General features: G+C 37.1%; 1 protein-coding gene across 6 annotated transcripts in view; it reads left to right on the forward strand.

Annotated features, from left to right (window-relative positions):
* CFAP54 (cilia and flagella associated protein 54) overlaps positions 1-18,547 on the forward strand; it is a 377,407-nt gene that overhangs the window by 122,160 nt on the left and 236,700 nt on the right. For all 6 annotated transcript variants that reach the window (XM_007503244.3, XM_016425734.2, XM_016425736.2 and 3 more), the window contains 4 exons: positions 1,765-1,995; positions 9,380-9,519; positions 12,716-12,870; positions 14,925-15,152. In XM_007503244.3, coding sequence (XP_007503306.2) covers positions 1,765-1,995; positions 9,380-9,519; positions 12,716-12,870; positions 14,925-15,152 — 754 coding nt within the window. The remainder of the gene's footprint in view (positions 1-1,764; positions 1,996-9,379; positions 9,520-12,715; positions 12,871-14,924; positions 15,153-18,547) is intronic.

Raw genomic sequence — 18,547 nt, forward strand, 5'->3', positions numbered from 1 at the left:
GATTTCTGAATATTACTCTTCTGCATGGTTGGGACAATGGTTTTTTAAAATTACTTTTTCTTCTAGTTTTTGTTGAAGAGTTTGGTACATTTTCATTTGGTTTTATAATTATTAGCTCTGTCTTTTATGAATTCAATGAGAAGAACATGCACATTCTCTTATATTTATTATTTTTATTATTAATTCAAGCTTAACAATGTCCTTCAAAAAATTCCCTTTATCACATTAAACTATATTTTTTGTTGTTTAGTTGTGTCTGACTATTTGTAAATCCATTTGAGGTTTTTTTTGGCAAAGATACTGGAGTGGTTTGCCATTTTCTTCTCCAGCGAATTTGACAGATAAGAAAACTGAGGCACACAGGGTCATACAGCTAGTGAGTGTCTGAGGATGGATTTGAACTCAGGAAGACGAGTCTTATCTTTAGGCCCAGAGCTCTACAATGTGCCAACTAGCTGCCTTAACTAAGTGGACATCTTTAACTGGAATTTACTATTATTCAAAGATAGGACTTTGGTTTGGGGCTTTCCTTTATTTCATTCCCTTTCTCACCCTGCTTTCTTCTGTTCCTCCTCCTCCCACATTTTTCAAAGACTTTCCCCTCCCCCCTCTTCTTTCTACCAAATTCTGAGAGTTCTTACACTGTTAGCAATTGGCTTATTTTAAAGTTGAAATTGTTTTAAATATTTATATTTTTGAGTAGGAGGCTTGCATTTTATGTCTTGTAGAAGGTTTGAAGTGCCTGCATTTTCCTCCAGTTCATAAAAGTTGAGTTAATTTTCTGTCTGTTGTGTCTGCCCATTTCTCACCTTGAAATAGCACCCTGGGTTTTTTCTGGGCAGATAGTTCTACCTTTGTGGCCTCAGTTTCTTTATCTCACACTAGTTATATTTTAGTTTTTCTTATTATCCCTTGCCCTTATTGAGAAATTCTCTCTGATACCAATTAATTTTTGATAGGTAACTTCTTTCTAATGGTGGATTGAATAATTTTCCCCTTCATTTTAATGTCAGAGATCATATTGTATCAAGATACGTTGATCCTTGGATGCTTTTTCATTGAGAGCTTCTGAATTCTTTCAGTCTATACATCAGACATTGTTTTTGTTAGTTTTGGGAAGTTTCAATTGATTTCCTGAACTATTATATTAAAATTATCATATTTTCTTCAAATTTCTGAGTTGTCAGAAAATTTTGAAGTTGCTGCATTGTGATCTGCCCTTTAGGTCCATCTCTTAATTCTATATATTTTCCAAATGACTGGATTAGTGATTTTTTTTTGCTACTATTATTTTCTCCAGATGATCCATTATTGGCTATAATTCTGTTTTCTACTATAATAACTGGTCCATTCAGTTGATTATTTCAGGTATTTTATTGAATTCTCCATAGCAGGATTTTCTTTGTTATTTCCTACTGATTATTGTGGTATCTTAATTTTGGCTGATGTCTTCCCATATTTTAAAAAAAAACAATTTTTTTCAGTTATCTTTTTATTTGAGTTTATAACTGTGCTTGAAAATTTATTTAATTGTCTCTGGATATCTTGTATTTGTATCAATGTGGAATCTGATACTCTTTTTCTGTTGCTTTATGGTATTTTTATAGTATTTATAATTTACTGTATTTTAAGCCCAAAGAAAAGGCCAAATTATCAATAAACCAGACTAGGAATTTCTGGATATATTTTCTGCAAAATAAATTTCTTTCTCTAATCTGGTATTGTTATAATTTTTTGAAACATGCTTCTCCTCTCTTTCCCTAGATTTAAAAGAGCTGATGTGAGAAAAGTAGCTATAAAAATCCTTTCAGAACACTTGGCCCCAAAACTAAATCGCTATATAAAAAGGAAAAGAATGCATCGATTATTTATTGAAGAGTTACCCTGGAAGTCTCAGATGAATGTACATTTGGCTGAAGCTCACTTCAACTTATTCAAAATCAGATTCATGGAGCGTAAGAAGGTTAAAGCTTGCACTTCACAAAATACAATGAGGTATTGAGTATTTTCCATGTAAAATGACTTGTTACCATGTCAACGCTGTGTGTAGGTTGGGTGCTATGGCAAAACAACAACAAGCAGAACAGAAACAAAATTACTCCTAGGCTTCCAAACAATAAACAGAGTTCTTCCACATTTTCCCATGTGGCCCTGACCTATTTTCTCTATTTGAACCCTCTTGAAAGACATATTGGATTTAAGGTCCCCTATGTTCAGGACCTGCTTCTAAGTGAAATTTTGTGGTTGTTCAGTTGTGCCCAACTCTTTGTTACCTTCTGGACCATAGCATACCAGATCCTCCTATTCTCTATTATTTTCCATAATCCAAGCTCATGTACATTGCTTATGTGATACTATCTATTCATCTCATCCTTTGCTGATCCCCTTTTCTTATCTTCAGTCCTTCCCAACATCCAGGTCTTTTCCAATGAGCCCTATCTTCTCATAATGTGGCCAAAATATTTAAGCTTCAGTTTCAGTATTTGCTCTTCCAAAGAATAGTCTCATTTAATTTAAGTATTTTTTAAAAGTTGATTTATTTAATTAATGAATTTAGAATATTTTTCCATGGTTACATGATTCATGTTCTTTCCCTCCCCTCCTTGCACCTCCTCCCATTACCAATGAGTAATTCCATTGTGTTTTACATGATCAAGACCTATTTCTATATTACTAATATTTGCAATAGAGTGATCATTTAGAGTCTGTATCCCTGATCATATCCACATTGAACCATGTGATTAAGCAATTGTTTTTCTTCTGTGTTTCTACTTCCACAGTTCAATTGTGCCATAGTTTATCAACAACATATGTCACAATTTGTTCAGCCATTCCCCAATCAAAAAGCATTCCCTCATTTTCCAATTTTTTGCTACCACAAAGAACATGGCTATAAATATTTTTCTACATATATTTTCCCTATTATCTCTTTGGGGTACAAACTCAGCAGTGGTATGACTGGATTAAAGGGCAGGAAGTCTTTTAAAGTCCTTTGGGCATAATTCCAAATTGCTATCCAGAGTGGTTGTATCAATTCACAACTTCACCAGCAATGCATTAGTGTCCCAATTTTACTACATCCCCTCCAACATTTTTTGCTTTCCTGTGCTGTCATGTTAGCTAATCTGCTAGGTGTGAGGTGGTACCTCTGAGTTGCTTCGATTTGAATTTCTCTAATTATGAGAGATTTAAAACACTCAAGTGCTTATCAATAGTTTTGATTTCTTTATTGGAAAACTGCCTATTCATGTCCCTTGCCCATCTATTAATTGGAGAATGGCTTGATTTTTTTGTGTAATTGTTTTAGCTCCTTGTAAATATGAGTAATTAGACCTTTGTCAGAGGTTTTTATTATAAATATTTTTCCAAATTTGTTGCTTCTCTTCCGTTTAATTTAAGTATTGATGGATATGATCTCCTTGCTATCCAAGGGACACTCAAAAATCTTCTCCAACACCACAATTTGAAAATGTCAATTCTGTGACTCTCAGTTTTCATTATAGTCTGACTCTTACAGGCATACATACTGGAAAAAATCACAACTTGGACATTATGAACCTTTGTCAGCAAAGTAGTCTCTGCTTTTTGCATGCTATAAAAATTGTCTATAGGTTTCCTTCCAAGGATCACATTTTCAAATTTCATATCTTTAGTTGCCACTGCAGTGATCTTTGAGCCTAATATTGCTTCCATTTCTTCTCCCTCTATTTGCTAGGAAGTGGTGGATCGGTTGCCAAGAACTTAGTTTAAAATTTTGAGTGTTAAGCCAGCTTTGATACTAATCTCTTTCACTCTTATCAAGAGGCTTCTTGGCTCTTCATTTTCTGCCATTAGAGTTTTTCATTAAAGATTTTCTCCCCAATTTGTCGCTTCCTTCTAATTTTGGTTGCATTGGCTTTGTTTGCACAAACCCTTTTTAATTTAATGTAATCAAAATTATTCATTTTACATTTTGTAATATGCTCTATCTCTTGGTTGGTCTTAAATTCTTTCCTCTCATAGATCTGACAGATATACTATCCTATGTTCACCTAATTTACTTATAATTTCCTTCTTTATATTTAAGTCATTTATACATTCTGAATTTATCTTGGTGTAGGGTTTGAGATGTTATTCTAAACCTAATCTCTTCCATACTGTTTTCCAATTTTCCCAGCATTTTTTTTTGTCAAATAGTGGGTTCTTGTCCCAGAAACTGGGATCTTTGGGTTCATCATACACTATCTTGCTGAGGTCATTTAACCCAAGTCTATTCCATTGATCCTCTCTTCTATCTCTTAGCCAGTACTATATTGTTTTAATGATCATGGTTTTATAGTACAGTGTAAGATCTGGTACTGCTAGGCCCCCATTCTTTAGATTTTTTTTCATTAGTTCCCTTGACATTCTTGATCTTTTCTTCTTCCAAATGAACTTTGTTATGATTTTTTTCTGATTCAATAAAAAAATAGTTTCTTGGTAGATTGATAGGTATTGCACTGAATAAATAAATTAATTTGGGTAGGATTGTCATTTTTATTATATTAGCTCATTCTACCCATGAGCAATTAATGTTTTTTTTCCTAATTTTTCCAATTATTTAGATCTAAGTTTAATTGTGTGTAAAGTGTTTTGTAGTTATGTTCATATAATTCCTGTATTTGTCTTGTGTGAAGATTAAATTTAACTCTCCCCTGATTGTGGAAATTAAGTTAACTCCCCTGCCCATTTTTAGATTTAATCACCAAAAGTGAATCACCCCATTCATACTTGAGTGGGGGAAGTCTGTGACCCATGTGTGCAATAGTGGGTGATGAATCAGAATTAAACTGACTGCCTCTGGGCAGTGCTAAAGTAAAGCTTCAACTGTGATTGGTAGATGTAAAATTAGGGGAAGGCACAGGAAGTGACAACAAAGAAAGTGTCTTTAAAAGGGAGTTACAACTTCTATTTGGAGTTGAACTTCCTGTAAGAGACAATTCTTCATTTTTTGGAATTGAGGCTGGTGAAGAACTTGCTGACTGGACTTTAGACGCTGTTCCTGGTGAGGCTGTTCTCTTGAATCTCTTCCTTTTGTACTGACATGTGGTGAGTGAAAAAGCTGATTCCTTTCCTAGATTTTCTGAAGAAACTAGTCTCAGGAGAGACCTACCCCTTGAGAGAGACTTCTCCAGGTCCTTGAACCAGGGGCTGGGAGTAAATTATTTAGTGCTTAAACTAGATATCTTACTCTGTCTTCTCTGATTTTCTTATTTCATTCTATATTTTGTGAATAAATTGTAAATAAATCTCTTTGGAGTAAATTAAATTCCTGCTGACCCTATTTTAAATATAATCCAGTCCTAACTTTTTAAAAAATAATTAACCCTCCCCCCCCCCCCTTACACTTGGCAAATAGATTCCTAGTTATTTTATTTTGTCTATGGTGATTTTAAATAAAACATCTCTTTCTAAATCTTGCTACTGAATTGTATTGGAAATATATAGAAATGCTGATGATTTATGTGGGTTTATTTTGTATCCTGAAACTTTGCTAAAGTTGTTGATTATTTCTACCAGCTTTCAGTTGATTTTCTAGGACTCCCTAAGTAGACTATCATATCATCTGCAAAGAGTGATAGTTTAGTCTCCTCCTTGCCTACTTTTAATCCCTTAAATTTCTTTTTCTTCTCTAATGGCTACTATTAATGTTTCTATGTTAATGTTAAACAATAGAGGTGATAATGAGCATCCTTGCATTACTCCTGATGTTATTGGGAAGGCTTCTCACTTATCACCATTGCAAATGATGCTTACTGATGGTTTTGAATAAATAATTTATTATTTTTAGGAAAGGCCTATCTATTCCTATACTTTTTAGTGTTTTCAATAGGAATGGGTGTTGTATTTTGTCAAAGGCTTTTTCTGCATCTATTGAGATAATCATGTGATTTCTGTTGGTTTGGTTATTGATATAGTCAATTATATGGATGGTTTTCTTAATATTAAGCTATCCTTGCATTCCTGGTATAAATCCCACTTGGTCATAGTGAATAATCCTCATGATAACTTGCTATAATCTTTTAGCTAGTATTCTACTTGAGATTTTTGCATCTATGTTCATTAAGGTGATTTGTTTGTAGTTTTCTTTTTTGGTCTGCCTGACCTTAGAATCCATACCATATTTGTGTCATAAAAGGAATTTGGTAAAACTCCTTCTTTGCTTATTTTGTCAAATAGTTTGAACAATATTGGGATTAGTTTTTCTTTAAATGTTTGATACAATTCACTTGTGAATCCATCTGGCCCTGGGAATTTTTTCTTAGGGAGTTCCTTGATGACTTGTTCAATTTCTTTTTCTGAGATGGGATTTTTAAGTATTCTATTTCCTTTTTTGTTAATCTAGGCAATTTATATATTTGCAACTATTCACCCATTTCACATAGATTGTCATATTTATTGTCATATAATTGGGCATAATAGTTTTTAATGATTGCCTTAATTTCCTGTACATTAGAGGTAAAGTCTCCCTTTTCATCTTGGATGCTGTCAATTTAGTTTTCTTCTTTCCTTTTTTAATTAGATTAATCAGTACTTTATCTTATTTGTTTTTTCAAAGTACCAGTTCCTAGTCTCATTTATTAGTTCAATAGTTCTTTTACTTTCAATTTTATTAATTTCTCCTTTGATTTTTATAATTTCAAATTTAGTTTTTATCTCAGGATTTTTAATTTGTTCTCTTTCTTGTTTTGTAAGTTGCATGCCCAATTCATTGACCTCTTTCCTCTCTGATTTGTTGATATATGCACTCAGGAATAGACATTTCCCCTGAGTATTGCTTTGGCTGCATCCCATAGATTTTGATATGTTGCTTCCTCCTTGTTATTCTCTTCAATGAAATCAGTAATTGCTTCTTTGATTTGTTCTTTGACCCATCAATTTTGAAGAATTAGATTATTTGGTTTCCAATTAATTTTAAAACTGCCTTTCCACAAGCCCTTATTGATTATATTTTTATTGCATTATGATCTCAAAAAAATTACATTTATTATTGCCGCTTTCCTACAATTTTTTTGCAATGTTTTTCTGCCCTAGTACATGGTCAATCTTTGTATATGTTCCATGTGCTATTGAAAAGAAGGTATATTCCTTTTTATCCCTTTTAATTTTTCCCCAGATATCTATTAGCTTGAATTTTTCTAACATTTCATTCACTTACCTTTCTTCTTTCTTCTTTATTTTTTGGTTCAATTTATCTAGTTCTGATATGGTAAGATTAAAGTCTCCCACTAGTACATTTTAATATCTTTTTCCTCCTTAAGTTCCTTTAGTTTTTCCTTTAGAAATCTGAATCCTGTACCATTTGTTACATCTATGTTGAGTACTGATATTTCTTCATTATTTATACTGCCTTTCATCAAGATATAATTACCTTCCTTATCTCTTTTGCTGAGATCTATTTTTGCTTTAGCTTTGTCTGATATCACAATTGCTACTCCTGCCTTCTTTGTTTTAGTTGCAGCCCAGTACATTTTGTTCCACTCTCTTACCTTTACCCTGTGTATATCTACCTGCCTCAAATATATTTCTTATAGACAACATTTGGTAGGATTCTGGTTTTTAATCCATTCTGCTACCCACTTCCTTTTTATTGGTGAGTTTATCCCATTCACATTCACAGATATGATTACTGTATGTGTATTTCCCTCCATTTTGACTTCCTCCTTTGATTCTGCCTTTTCTCTTATCCCTCTTACTCTCCCCTCCAACTTTTTGTTTTTAGTCAGTCCCTCCCCATTCCCCTTCCTAATGTTAATCCCCTTCCCAGTCCCTCTCCTCTACAATCTTATTTTGACTGGCTGTATAGAGCTTCTCTTCCTTTGTCTGCAAAGCATATAATCAATCTGATTTTAATATTGACCATCTGGTCATATCCATGTGTCAAATTGCCTTTTGGGTTGTTGAAAAAGAGTGTTTGCAGGGCATCTAGGAAGCTCAGTGGATTGAGAGAGTCAGACCTAGAAATAAGAGATCTTGGGTTCAAATATAGCCTCAGACACTTCCTAGCTGTGTGATCCGGGGCAAATCACTTAACCCCCATTGCCTAGCCCTTACCACTCTTCTGCATTGGAACTAATACACAATTGATTCTATATTGGAAGGTATGGGCTTAAAAAATTAAATATAAAGAAAAAGAAAGAAAAAGAGTATTTGCTATGACCAATGAGTTATCTTGACAGGACTTTGTCTTACTTCATTTTGTACTCCAAGGCCAAACTTGCCTATTATTCCAAATAATTTTTGATTTTTTATGTTAGCATTCTAATCTCCTATGATGAATGTGACTTCTTATTTTAGTTGCAATTTCTAGAAGATACTGTGTGTCTTCATAGAACTGATCAGTTTTAGCTTCTTCAGCATCAGTGGTTGGAGCATGGACTTGTATTGTGAAGTTTAAGGATTTGCCTTGGATTTAAATAGATATCATGTGAAGTTTAAGGGTTTGCCTTGGATTTAAATAGATATCATTCTGTCATTTTTGAGATTATACCCTAGTATTGTTTTTCTCAACCTTGTATTGCTTATGATGTGCACTCCATTTCTTCTAAGGGATCCTTGCCTACAATGTTATATGTAATTATTAATTAATTAATGAAATTAAATTCACCCTTTCCCATCCATTTAAGTTCACTGACTCCCAAGAAGGCCATGTTTAATTTTTCTTGTTAGATCACATCCAGCTTACTTTGCTTCACAGATCTTACATTCCAGTTTCCTATGCAATATTGATCTTTACAGTACTGGATTTTCCTTTCATCACCAGACACATCCAACCTGACTTTCCTTTCAGCTTTGACCTCGTTGCTTCATTAGTGTTGGAGTTTCTTATAGCTGTCCTCCACTCTTCCCCAGTAACATGTTGGATACCTTCCAACCTAAGGACCTCATCTTCCAGTCTTCAATCATTGAGCATTTTTAATCCCTTACATAGGGTTTTCTTGGCAAAGATACTGGAGTGTTTTGCCATCTCCTTCTCCAGTGAATCACTTTTTGTCAGAAATCTCCACCATGACCCATCCATCTTGGGTAACCCTGCGTGGCATAGTTCATCGTTTCATTGAGCTACTCAAACCCCTCTTCAGTGACTAGGCAGTGACCCATGAAGGGCTAGTATGAAATAAAAACCCTTAGTAACAAGATAAGAGCAAGAGAATAATTCCTTTACAGATTGCACTCCCTCAAGTTTGCAGTTACTTTTGTGAACTAAGCAAAGTCTTTGCTACTATCTTCATTTTTAATCTCTCTTAGCACAATTTATGGACATTTTTGAAACAAAAGTAGATTAACTTTTTTTTTGGACAGATTTCACTGTTTTTTGCCTCAACTGATTTTTTAACCTTTTTCTTTTCTATCTCTCCAGCTACCGAATTTTAGACCCGGATATCTTCTCAATGTACAATTCTGGGACGTTGTTAGTGGATGAAAACTTAAATTCAGATAATTACCAAGCATTGCTTGATTTCATGCTTTCAAGAAAAATGAGAAAGATCAATCTCTCAGGTAAACAAAATGGTAGCAAGTTATAGGACTGGTTCAAGTTTTTATATTTAATTCAACCTCATTTGCCACCTAATGATTTGATATTAGTACAATGTTCTGAGATGAGTTTTCAGTTAGCTGTGTTGTCTTAGGAGGGTTGAGTGCTATGGGACCTTGTCCTAAACTAGCAGAAGGAATCTGATTACAGGAAGCTTTTCCTTTGGAATAGGAGTTTGATTCCCCAGATTTCTATCTATCTTTTCTTTATTAGGTGCAGCATGGATTAGGGAGAACATGTTGAGTAAAACAAAGAAGGAAGAAGGGAGTGAACATATGAGTATGAGGGAGAACCATGGAAGTCAAAAAAGTTCCAGTTGTATCCATCTGAACAGGCATGGTTCTTGTCAGATTATATATTTGAGCCATAGGGACATAGCCAGGCAGCTATCTTAGCAAAGGTCAAAGGACCTTCAGAATCTCCATAGTGTTTTGCTAAGATTTTTTGCTAAGGAGAGCTAGCTTTGGTTTGGGAGAAAGACTAGAGTGGGGAGGCCTCAGACCAGCCTGGATGCCAGGGAGAGTGGATGATTATGAATTCCTTGGGTACATTAAACTTTTGCTTCTCTATACACTGAGCAAACTTGTTATTCTTCCTAGTATCCAAATCCTGCCGACTAAGTAGCTTGGGATTTTGGCTCAGAAAACACTCCAAAGGTCATTATGGACTGATGTCCAGGAATCCTCAAGCCAGTGACAGCTAATCCATCTTCTAATTCCTTCTCAAATGTCCATTTTCCTTTCTGATATGCTATTAGTAGAGGCTGGGGTCAAGAACTGTAGGAATTCTCAAGCACAGAAATGACCTCTCAGGCCTTTAATGTTGGAAATGGCATCTTATGCAGTAGCTCTCTTGGCAGTTACCAAGTCAACCTGTTGGTGTAACTGGTTCTGGTTTTTTGGTTGGTTACTTTTGTTTGGGAGAGGAAAGGTTTTCAAAAACAATGCATTTTTAACTTTTACTTTTGTCCTGGACCTTTACATATAGTCATCTCACAATATGTATTCCCACTTTTTAAACTGGATTAAAAAAATAAACAGGATATACACTTTCATTGTTTTTCCTGGATTTTCACAGATGCTAACCTTATTTACGAATGTCTGGTTTGTGCATATGGATCATATTACACAGAACTCTGTTTGCCTTAAAGTTTCTCTCTCTTTCAGAACTTTTATGAAAACTGAGACCAGCTAGATGCCATTAATGAGCCTGGTTATCTAATCCACAGCTCAGAAACTAGGTTCATACCTTAGGGGAATCTTCTCTGTGCTTAGACACAGTGCTTGGAGGAAAGAGCAGAGAGGCGCTCCTTAGGGTAGGAAGTGAGGCTGGGATTCTCGCCAGACTCTACCCCCTGTCCCTAGAATGTGGCATGTGCCCTGGATCCCTGCCGGGAGAATACACGTTGCCATCCATTCAACCTGTACAAATCATCTCCATTTTTCACTGCCTAGAACTGGAACATTTTCCCTATTTGCCTTAGCACCGTGGCCTCTCTTTCCCCCCAAACTCCCATCCCGTTTCTATTTGTGTTTTTTATTTGGATTTTACCTAATGTAAAATTGTCCTGTCCTGCCATGCCTTGTGAAAGTCTAGGTATCATTGCCTTAGAGGGCAGATCCACATCAGGTCGAGCAGGCCACATGGATCCCTCTTCTGAGTAACCTGGGTGGATTACTTGAATCTGAGTGTGCGGGGAGTAGAGCTGCCCAAAGACATAGCAAAGACATCCTCTTATCCAAGCCAAACAGCTGATGGGAATCATACAGCTTGGAATGTGCCTAAGAATTCACGAATGTGAAAGAGCTCTTTAGGTGAGAGCAAGCTGAGAACTCGGGTCAGACCAAGAGAGAGGATGTCCAGTCAGGGGCAGTACTCAGAGCCTCCAGAGAGGCATCCCGGACATCCCGGACAGCCGGAGTAGCCAGCTTCCCCCGCCTGTCTACACCTTCCAAGATGTCTTCTTGGCGAAGTGTCCTCTGCTCGTGTGTCCCTCATTCCCATCGGGCGGATACACACGCTACCCATTCAGCAGAATACTAAGTGCCCTGGGCACAGCTGAAACCTGGCTAGTCCGTGCAATATAAACCTTTCTAGTACAGACTGGGCTTTTTAAAAAACTCTTCCCACCTGTCTTGGAAGCAGTTCTACGTATTGATTCCAAAGCAGAAGAGTAGCAGTTGGAGTTAAGTGACTTGCCCAGGGTTATACAGCTAGGAGCTGTCTAAGGGCATATTTGAACCCATGACGTTCTGTCTCCAGGCTTGGCTTTCTTTCCATTTTGCTGCCTCGCACTCACCGGGTTTAAAGTTGCTTGAGTCAGAAACTAAATATAATGCTTCTGGTATGACCTGAAGGGCTCTTAGTTCAGGGGAGGTCCTTTAAAGGTATTTGGTGTTGGGGGCAGCTGAGTAGCTCAGAGGATGGAGAACCAGGCCTAAATTCTGGATTCAAATCTGGCCTCAGACACTCCTGGCTGTGTGACCCTGGGCAAGTCACTTAACCCCCATTGCCTCGCCCTTACTGCTCTTCTGCCTTGGAACCGGTACACAATACTGATTCCAAGAGGGAAGGGAAGGGTTAAAAACCAAAAGATATTTGTTAACTAAGTCTAGAAGGCACTAAAAATGACACCCTTGGTATCCCTGATGTTCCTTTGTGTCCCTCTTGATCCATGACTTTCTGGCTGCCCCATCACTTGAATCATTCATCATCTCCTCAAAATGTACCTAAGGCTGATTGACATTGGGAGTCTAGAAGGGATAGAGAAGGAAAGTTTCCTCCTTTTTGGGCTTTGGGCAGCCTATTGTATGGTATCTGGTATTATTTTAAGGACCTTTTTCACTGGTAAATCACAAAATCTTTGAGGCCAGGCTGCCACTCCTGGGTCTATTAGTAACCTACACTAGGCACAGCACAAACTGGCACATGATAGACAAGCAATAAGATACTCGCTGAATGAACCCATTAAAGAAAATGCAAATGGAATTGGACTGAGCAAGAAAGTGTTGAGAAAACCCTCATGCGTTGTGGTTTGCTATGCCACGGTAGACATTTTTTGTTTTAATCAAATATAGGGTAATAGTGAATCTGAATGTTTCAGGGAACATAATTCAGCAGTTTAAAACTGTTCCTTTTGCTTGTTTCTTCTACCCACAGATGCCAATGAAATTTCTTTTGGTGGTGTCAGATTGAGTGAAGATATCCCTAAAGGGGTAAACACAAATGACCTGGAATCCGCTAGAGAGAAAACAGCAAATCTTGGAATCATAGACCATTTTATCAGGACCTTTGTTCACTGCAAAAGAGCATTGGTAATCTCACTTAAGCAATTGCTTTGAAAAAAGCATTGAAATAAGAATGGAGATAGAGATAGAGATAGATAGAGAGCCAAGTCTAGAGATGGGAGGTCCTGGGTTCAAATCTGGCCTCAGACACTTCCTAGCTGTGTGATCCCACTCAAGCCACATAAACCTCATTTCATAATTCTTACCATTCTTTTGCCTTGGAACTTATACTAAGTATTGATTTTAAGACAGAAGATAAGGGTTAAAATATTTTTATAGCTGTTTAGGACATTGGACTTAAAGTAATGAAAACTTGGGTTAAAATCCAGATTGATTCAGACTCTAGATAGCTTTCTGATCTTGGGGCAATTACTTATGTTCTCTCTACCTCAAGTTCTGTATTCTAAAATGATAGATTGGACTTGGAGACATCTAAAGTACTAAAGAACTTGTCATATCTTTCAGCCTCAGTTTCCCCATCTGTACAATGAGGGGAATAGGCTCTTGAAATCCCGTCTGGCATGAGATCTGCAGTCCTATCATCAAACTTGGACTGAGTTGCCCAGGAAGCATGGGGTCTGAAGATAGATATAGATTCCCATTGTGCATTCATGAAGTACTTAGGAGAAAGCATTCTCTTTTCTGGTTAAGTATTATAAATCATATAGGTCTGGGCTTTTGTTTATAGCTATGAAATGTTTTGGGAGACTCAGCAGAGACCTGCTGTTGTTGGACTCTGTGTGTCAGTGGAACTCATTCCACGTCAAATTCAAGCAGACAAGGAAAGATTTTAGAATACCCTTGTTGGCAAATCAAGCGTACTGGCAGTGGACCAGCTTAGCCAAGTGTGGAGAGGCTCATGACCATCAGCTTGGCTACATGGCCGTGGCCATGGGTAAGGTGATACAATGGCTGTAGAAATGGTGACAGTGATGGGAGAAAGGAGAAAGCTCAGAATTTCTAGACCTTTTTCAAACATAATCTTCACTTCTTATTAAATTGATGGACAAGAGGAACTGAGCCATGATCATATTGGCTTTCTTGCCCTAATTGAATGTGTCTGAGGACAATGACAAATTCTTTTAGCCAGCATTTATTAAGTGCCTCTGGCATACACTGATTGTGTCACTTAACCCCCATTACCTAGTCCTTTTGGCTCTTCTGCCTTGGAACCAATACAAAGTATTGATTCTAAGGAAGAAGGTGAGTATCATTTTTAAAAAGGAATCAGGATTTGAACTCCTGACTCCCTCCAGACCCAGTGCTCTATGCACTTTGCCACCTTGCTCCCTTCAACATTTGTCATTTCCCTTTCTGTCATATTAACTGATCTGTTAGGTCTGAGGCATTACCTCAGAATTTATACCAGTATTTTCAATTAGAGAATTTCTCCCCACACATATTTTTAGTTTTCCTCAGCTGGATTCTTAACTTGATCTTAAGCTTTTTAATTTTTTCTGCAAAATGTGCTTTGATGTTGGACATTGGCATAGGTTTTTTTTTTTAATGTAGGCTTTGCATTTTGATAGGAAATATGGTTAAGTAATATAAAAATGTTAGGAAAAATGGTGTCTGAAAATCTATTGCTTACTAAAAGTATCCCAATATCTTACTTTTAGTTAGAGATTCAGTAGTTTTGCATTATACCAAGATGTACATTAGATACACATTAAATGTGATAGAAATAATTTCTTTGAAAGTCTTTATTTCACATAGATGCTTTACATTTTAAGGAATGTTCTTATAATTTCTTATTTGTTAGATTTGACAGTGAATGAAATGTCACCGGTAGAGTCTAAAGGTGCACACGTATTTTCATTAAACCCTTACCTTCCATCTTAGAATTAATACCTCATATTGGTTCTAAGGCAGAAGAGCCATAAGGGGTAGGCAATGGGTTAAGTGACTTGGCCAGAACACCACAGCTAAAATGTTTCTGAGGTCAGATTTGAACCTCCCATCCACTGAACCCCCTCGCTGCTCCCTACACACATGTATTTTAATAATCGAATGAGGAAAGATGTTTTTCATATCTATATTCTGGATAAGTAAGTCTGGGTCATATATTGTTTGTGTTCTAGGTTCTTGCTCATCGTGGTGGTTTCTGGACCTTACTTCAGAATGTGACCCGGACTCTTTGGAATTACACCATAGAGATGCAGTTACTCTATAAACAGGCGCAGTTTCTTTCCAAAACATTCCCTTTCAGCAAGGATATTATGATATGCACCTTCGTGATGCCATTTACTTTGGGAGCAGATGCCCTTATTGACATGCTGTTAGACCTGCAGAATACCAAATCTCTTAAGGTAAAATCATTTGGTTAGATAGAGCCTGTCCATTTTGTGTTCCACTAGAACCTGCTTATCCATGACAGAAACTTAGTGAGTGATTTACAAGGAATAGCAGTGGTTTGAGCCAGTTGTCTAACCATTTGTACAAAGAAGGAAAATATCAAGGATCACCAGGTTCTAGTGTTAAGTAGATGTGTTCTCATTATGTTTGGCAGCAACCAAATTAGATGGTGATGAATGAATTGGGTACCTTTTGTTGTACTCATTTACAGTCCTTTCAAGAATTCACAGCTTGGGAAAAATAGAAATTAATTTTTCTTGTGTTTATATTTGGTTTGGTTATAGTCCATCTGTTTCTCATAATTATGTTGAACATGATGCTTAGCTTTTACTGAAGTGAATTTAATTTCTGTTACCACTAGAACTCAACTGTTGATGTATTTATTTACAAACAAGGAAATCAGTCCCACCCCACCGTCACATCTTCACTGTGGTCTGATTAAGTTGATTATTTGTGCTCATCTTAGTTGTACTTGTGGCAAAGTGTGTGATGGAGTACTAAGAGTCAGAAGCTAGGATTTGAGGTAAACAAAGTCTTGGCTCTCATTCACTGAAGTATGTCCAAGCCTGCAAGAACCAGGTAACTTTCTATCCAATCATAGACCTGGAAAGCCTAATAAATCTGAAAAATAACATGGATTCTCTCTTAAATACTCAGACCTCTTTTTAGAGACTGAGCAGAGAGTTGAAGAATTGATGAGAGTAGCTGAAACTCTTTTCTTACCAATGAGAATTCTGAGAGAAAGGACTACGCTCTTCTAGGTTTCATTTAGAGACAGGAAGAAGAATTCTGGACATAATCAATTAAAAAAAACAACAAGTCAGAGACTCCAGAAAGGACCCAGGGGCTCTCAAGAGCAGGTTTTTGATTTTAGAATTGAGAATTGTCCAAATGAGGAAGAAGATGAGAAGCATCTAAAAGAGAAAGATGTGAGGGGTCAGCTAGGTGGCTCAGTGGATTGAGAGTTAGGATCAGAGACGGGAGGTCCTGGGTTCAATTCTGGCCTCAGACACTTCCTGGCTGTGTGACCCTGGGCAAGTCACTTCACCCTTATTGCCTAGCCCTTACTTGTTCTTGTGCCTTAGAACCATATACATAATTTTGATTCTAAGCTGGAAGGTAAGAGATTAAAATGAGAGAGAGAGAGAGAGAGAGAGAGAGAGAGAGAGAGAGAGAGAGAGAGAGAGAGAGAGAGAGAGATGAAAAATTCTTAACTCAGTTCAAGAGATTGAGTTCAGTGGAGGATTCAAACCCAGCTTGGAGATGGTCTTGTGGTGAGTGATAAGACTGACTTCCTTTCCCTTAGGCTCAGGGAGGCCACTTTGGCCAAGGCCTTTAACTACTGCCTGGCTCAACTTGAGCCAGTGCAGTTTAAATTAATTAACTCTCTCTCTCTCTCTCTCTCTCTCTCTCTCTCTCTCTCTCTCTCTCTCTCTCTCTCTCTCTCTCTCTCCCTTCTCTCCCTTCTCTCTATATTAATTAAAATCTCCATAATTCCAAGCTGACTTGGGTATTTTATTATTTGGGAATCATGCCTGACAACCAATTATCTAGGTCAAAACACTAAAATTTTCTGAGAGAATGAGATGTTGGGGTTTCAGGCATCATGGGAATGAAAGGGACATACTTAGAAATAAATAATGGTCTTATAAGAGATATAAGGAGGAGTGTGTATCAAAGAAGGACTCTAAAAAACCTGGCAGAGGGGAGGCTGGGTGACTCAGTAGGCTGCAAGCCAGGCCTAGAGATGGGAGATCCTGGGTTCAAATTTGGTCTCAGATATGGTCTAGCTGTATGACCCTGGGCAAACCACTTAACCCCCATTGCCTAGCCTTTAGCACTCTTCTGCCTTGGAGCCAATACACAGTATTGATTCCAAGATGGAAGGTAAGGGTCTAAAAAAAAAAACAACAACGTGGCAGAGACCTACAAGAATCCTATAAGAGAAAAGCCTTTAAGGACGTGAGGCTTAGAAAAATGATATTCATTACACAGAAAAACTGTCTTGATCTCTGTTTGGGATCGGAAGGGAAGAGCTAAAACTTCCACTTGATGGCAAGGCTGTGATTTCAAATTATTTCTGTATCCTGTCAAGAAGAAAACTTTTTTTTTTTTTAAATATATTTTATTTGATCATTTCCAAGCATTATTCGTTAAAGACATAGATCATTTTCTTTTCCTCCCCCCCACCCCCCATAGCCGACGCGTAAGTCCACTGGGCATTAGATGTTTTCTTGATTTGAACCCATTGCTTTGTTGATAGTATTTGCATTAGAGTGTTCATTTAAAGTCTATCCTCTGTCATGTCCCCTCAACCTCTGTATTCAGGCAGTTGCTTTTTCTCGGTGTTTCCACTCCCATAGTTTATCCTTTGCTTATGAATGGTGTTTTTTTTCTCCTGGATCCCTGAAAGTTGTTCAGGGACATTACACCGCCCCTAATGGAGAAGTCCATTACGTTCGATTATACCACAGTGTATTAGTCTCTGTGTACAATGTTCTCCTGGTTCTGCTCCTCTCGCTCTGCATCACTTCCTGGAGGTTGTTCCAGTCTCCATGGAACTTCTCCACTTTATTATTCCTTTGAGCACAATAGTATTCCATCACCAACATATACCACAGTTTGTTCAGCCATTCCCCAATTGATGGGCATCCCCTCGTTTTCCAGTTTTGGGCCACCACAAAGAGCGCAGCTATGAATATTTTTGTACAAGTCTTTGTGTCCATTATCTCTTTGGGGTACAGACCCAGCAGTGCTATGGCTGGGTCAAAGGGTAGATATTCTTTTGTCGCCCTTTGGGCATAGTTCCAAATTGCCCTCCAGAATGGTTGGATCAGTTCACAACTCCACCAGCAATGAATTAATGTCCCTACTTTGCCACATCCCCTCCAGCATTCATTACTTTCCTTTGCTGTTATGTTAGCCAATCTGCTAGGTGTGAGGTGATACCTCAGAGTTGTTTTGATTTGCATCTCTCTGATTATAAGAGATGTAGAACACTTCTTCATGTGCTTGTTAATAGTTTTGATTTCTTTATCTGAAAACTGCCTATCCATTTCCCTTGCCCATTTATCAATTGGAGAATGGCTTGATTTTTTGTACAATTGATTTAGCTCATTATAAATATGAGTAATTAAACCTTTGTCAGAGGTTTCTATGAAGATTTTTTCCCAATTTGTTGTTTCCCTTCTGATTTTAGTTATATTGGTTTTGTTTGTACAAAAGCTTTTTAGTTTGATGTAGTCAAAATTATTTATTTTACATTTTGTGATTCTTTCTATATCTTGCTTGGTTTTAAAGCCTTTCCCCTCCCAAAGGTCTGACATGTATACTATTCTGTGTTTACCCA

The sequence above is a fragment of the Monodelphis domestica genome, chromosome 5, assembly GCF_027887165.1.
Source record: "Monodelphis domestica isolate mMonDom1 chromosome 5, mMonDom1.pri, whole genome shotgun sequence".
In the NCBI taxonomy this organism is placed as follows: domain Eukaryota; kingdom Metazoa; phylum Chordata; class Mammalia; order Didelphimorphia; family Didelphidae; genus Monodelphis; species Monodelphis domestica.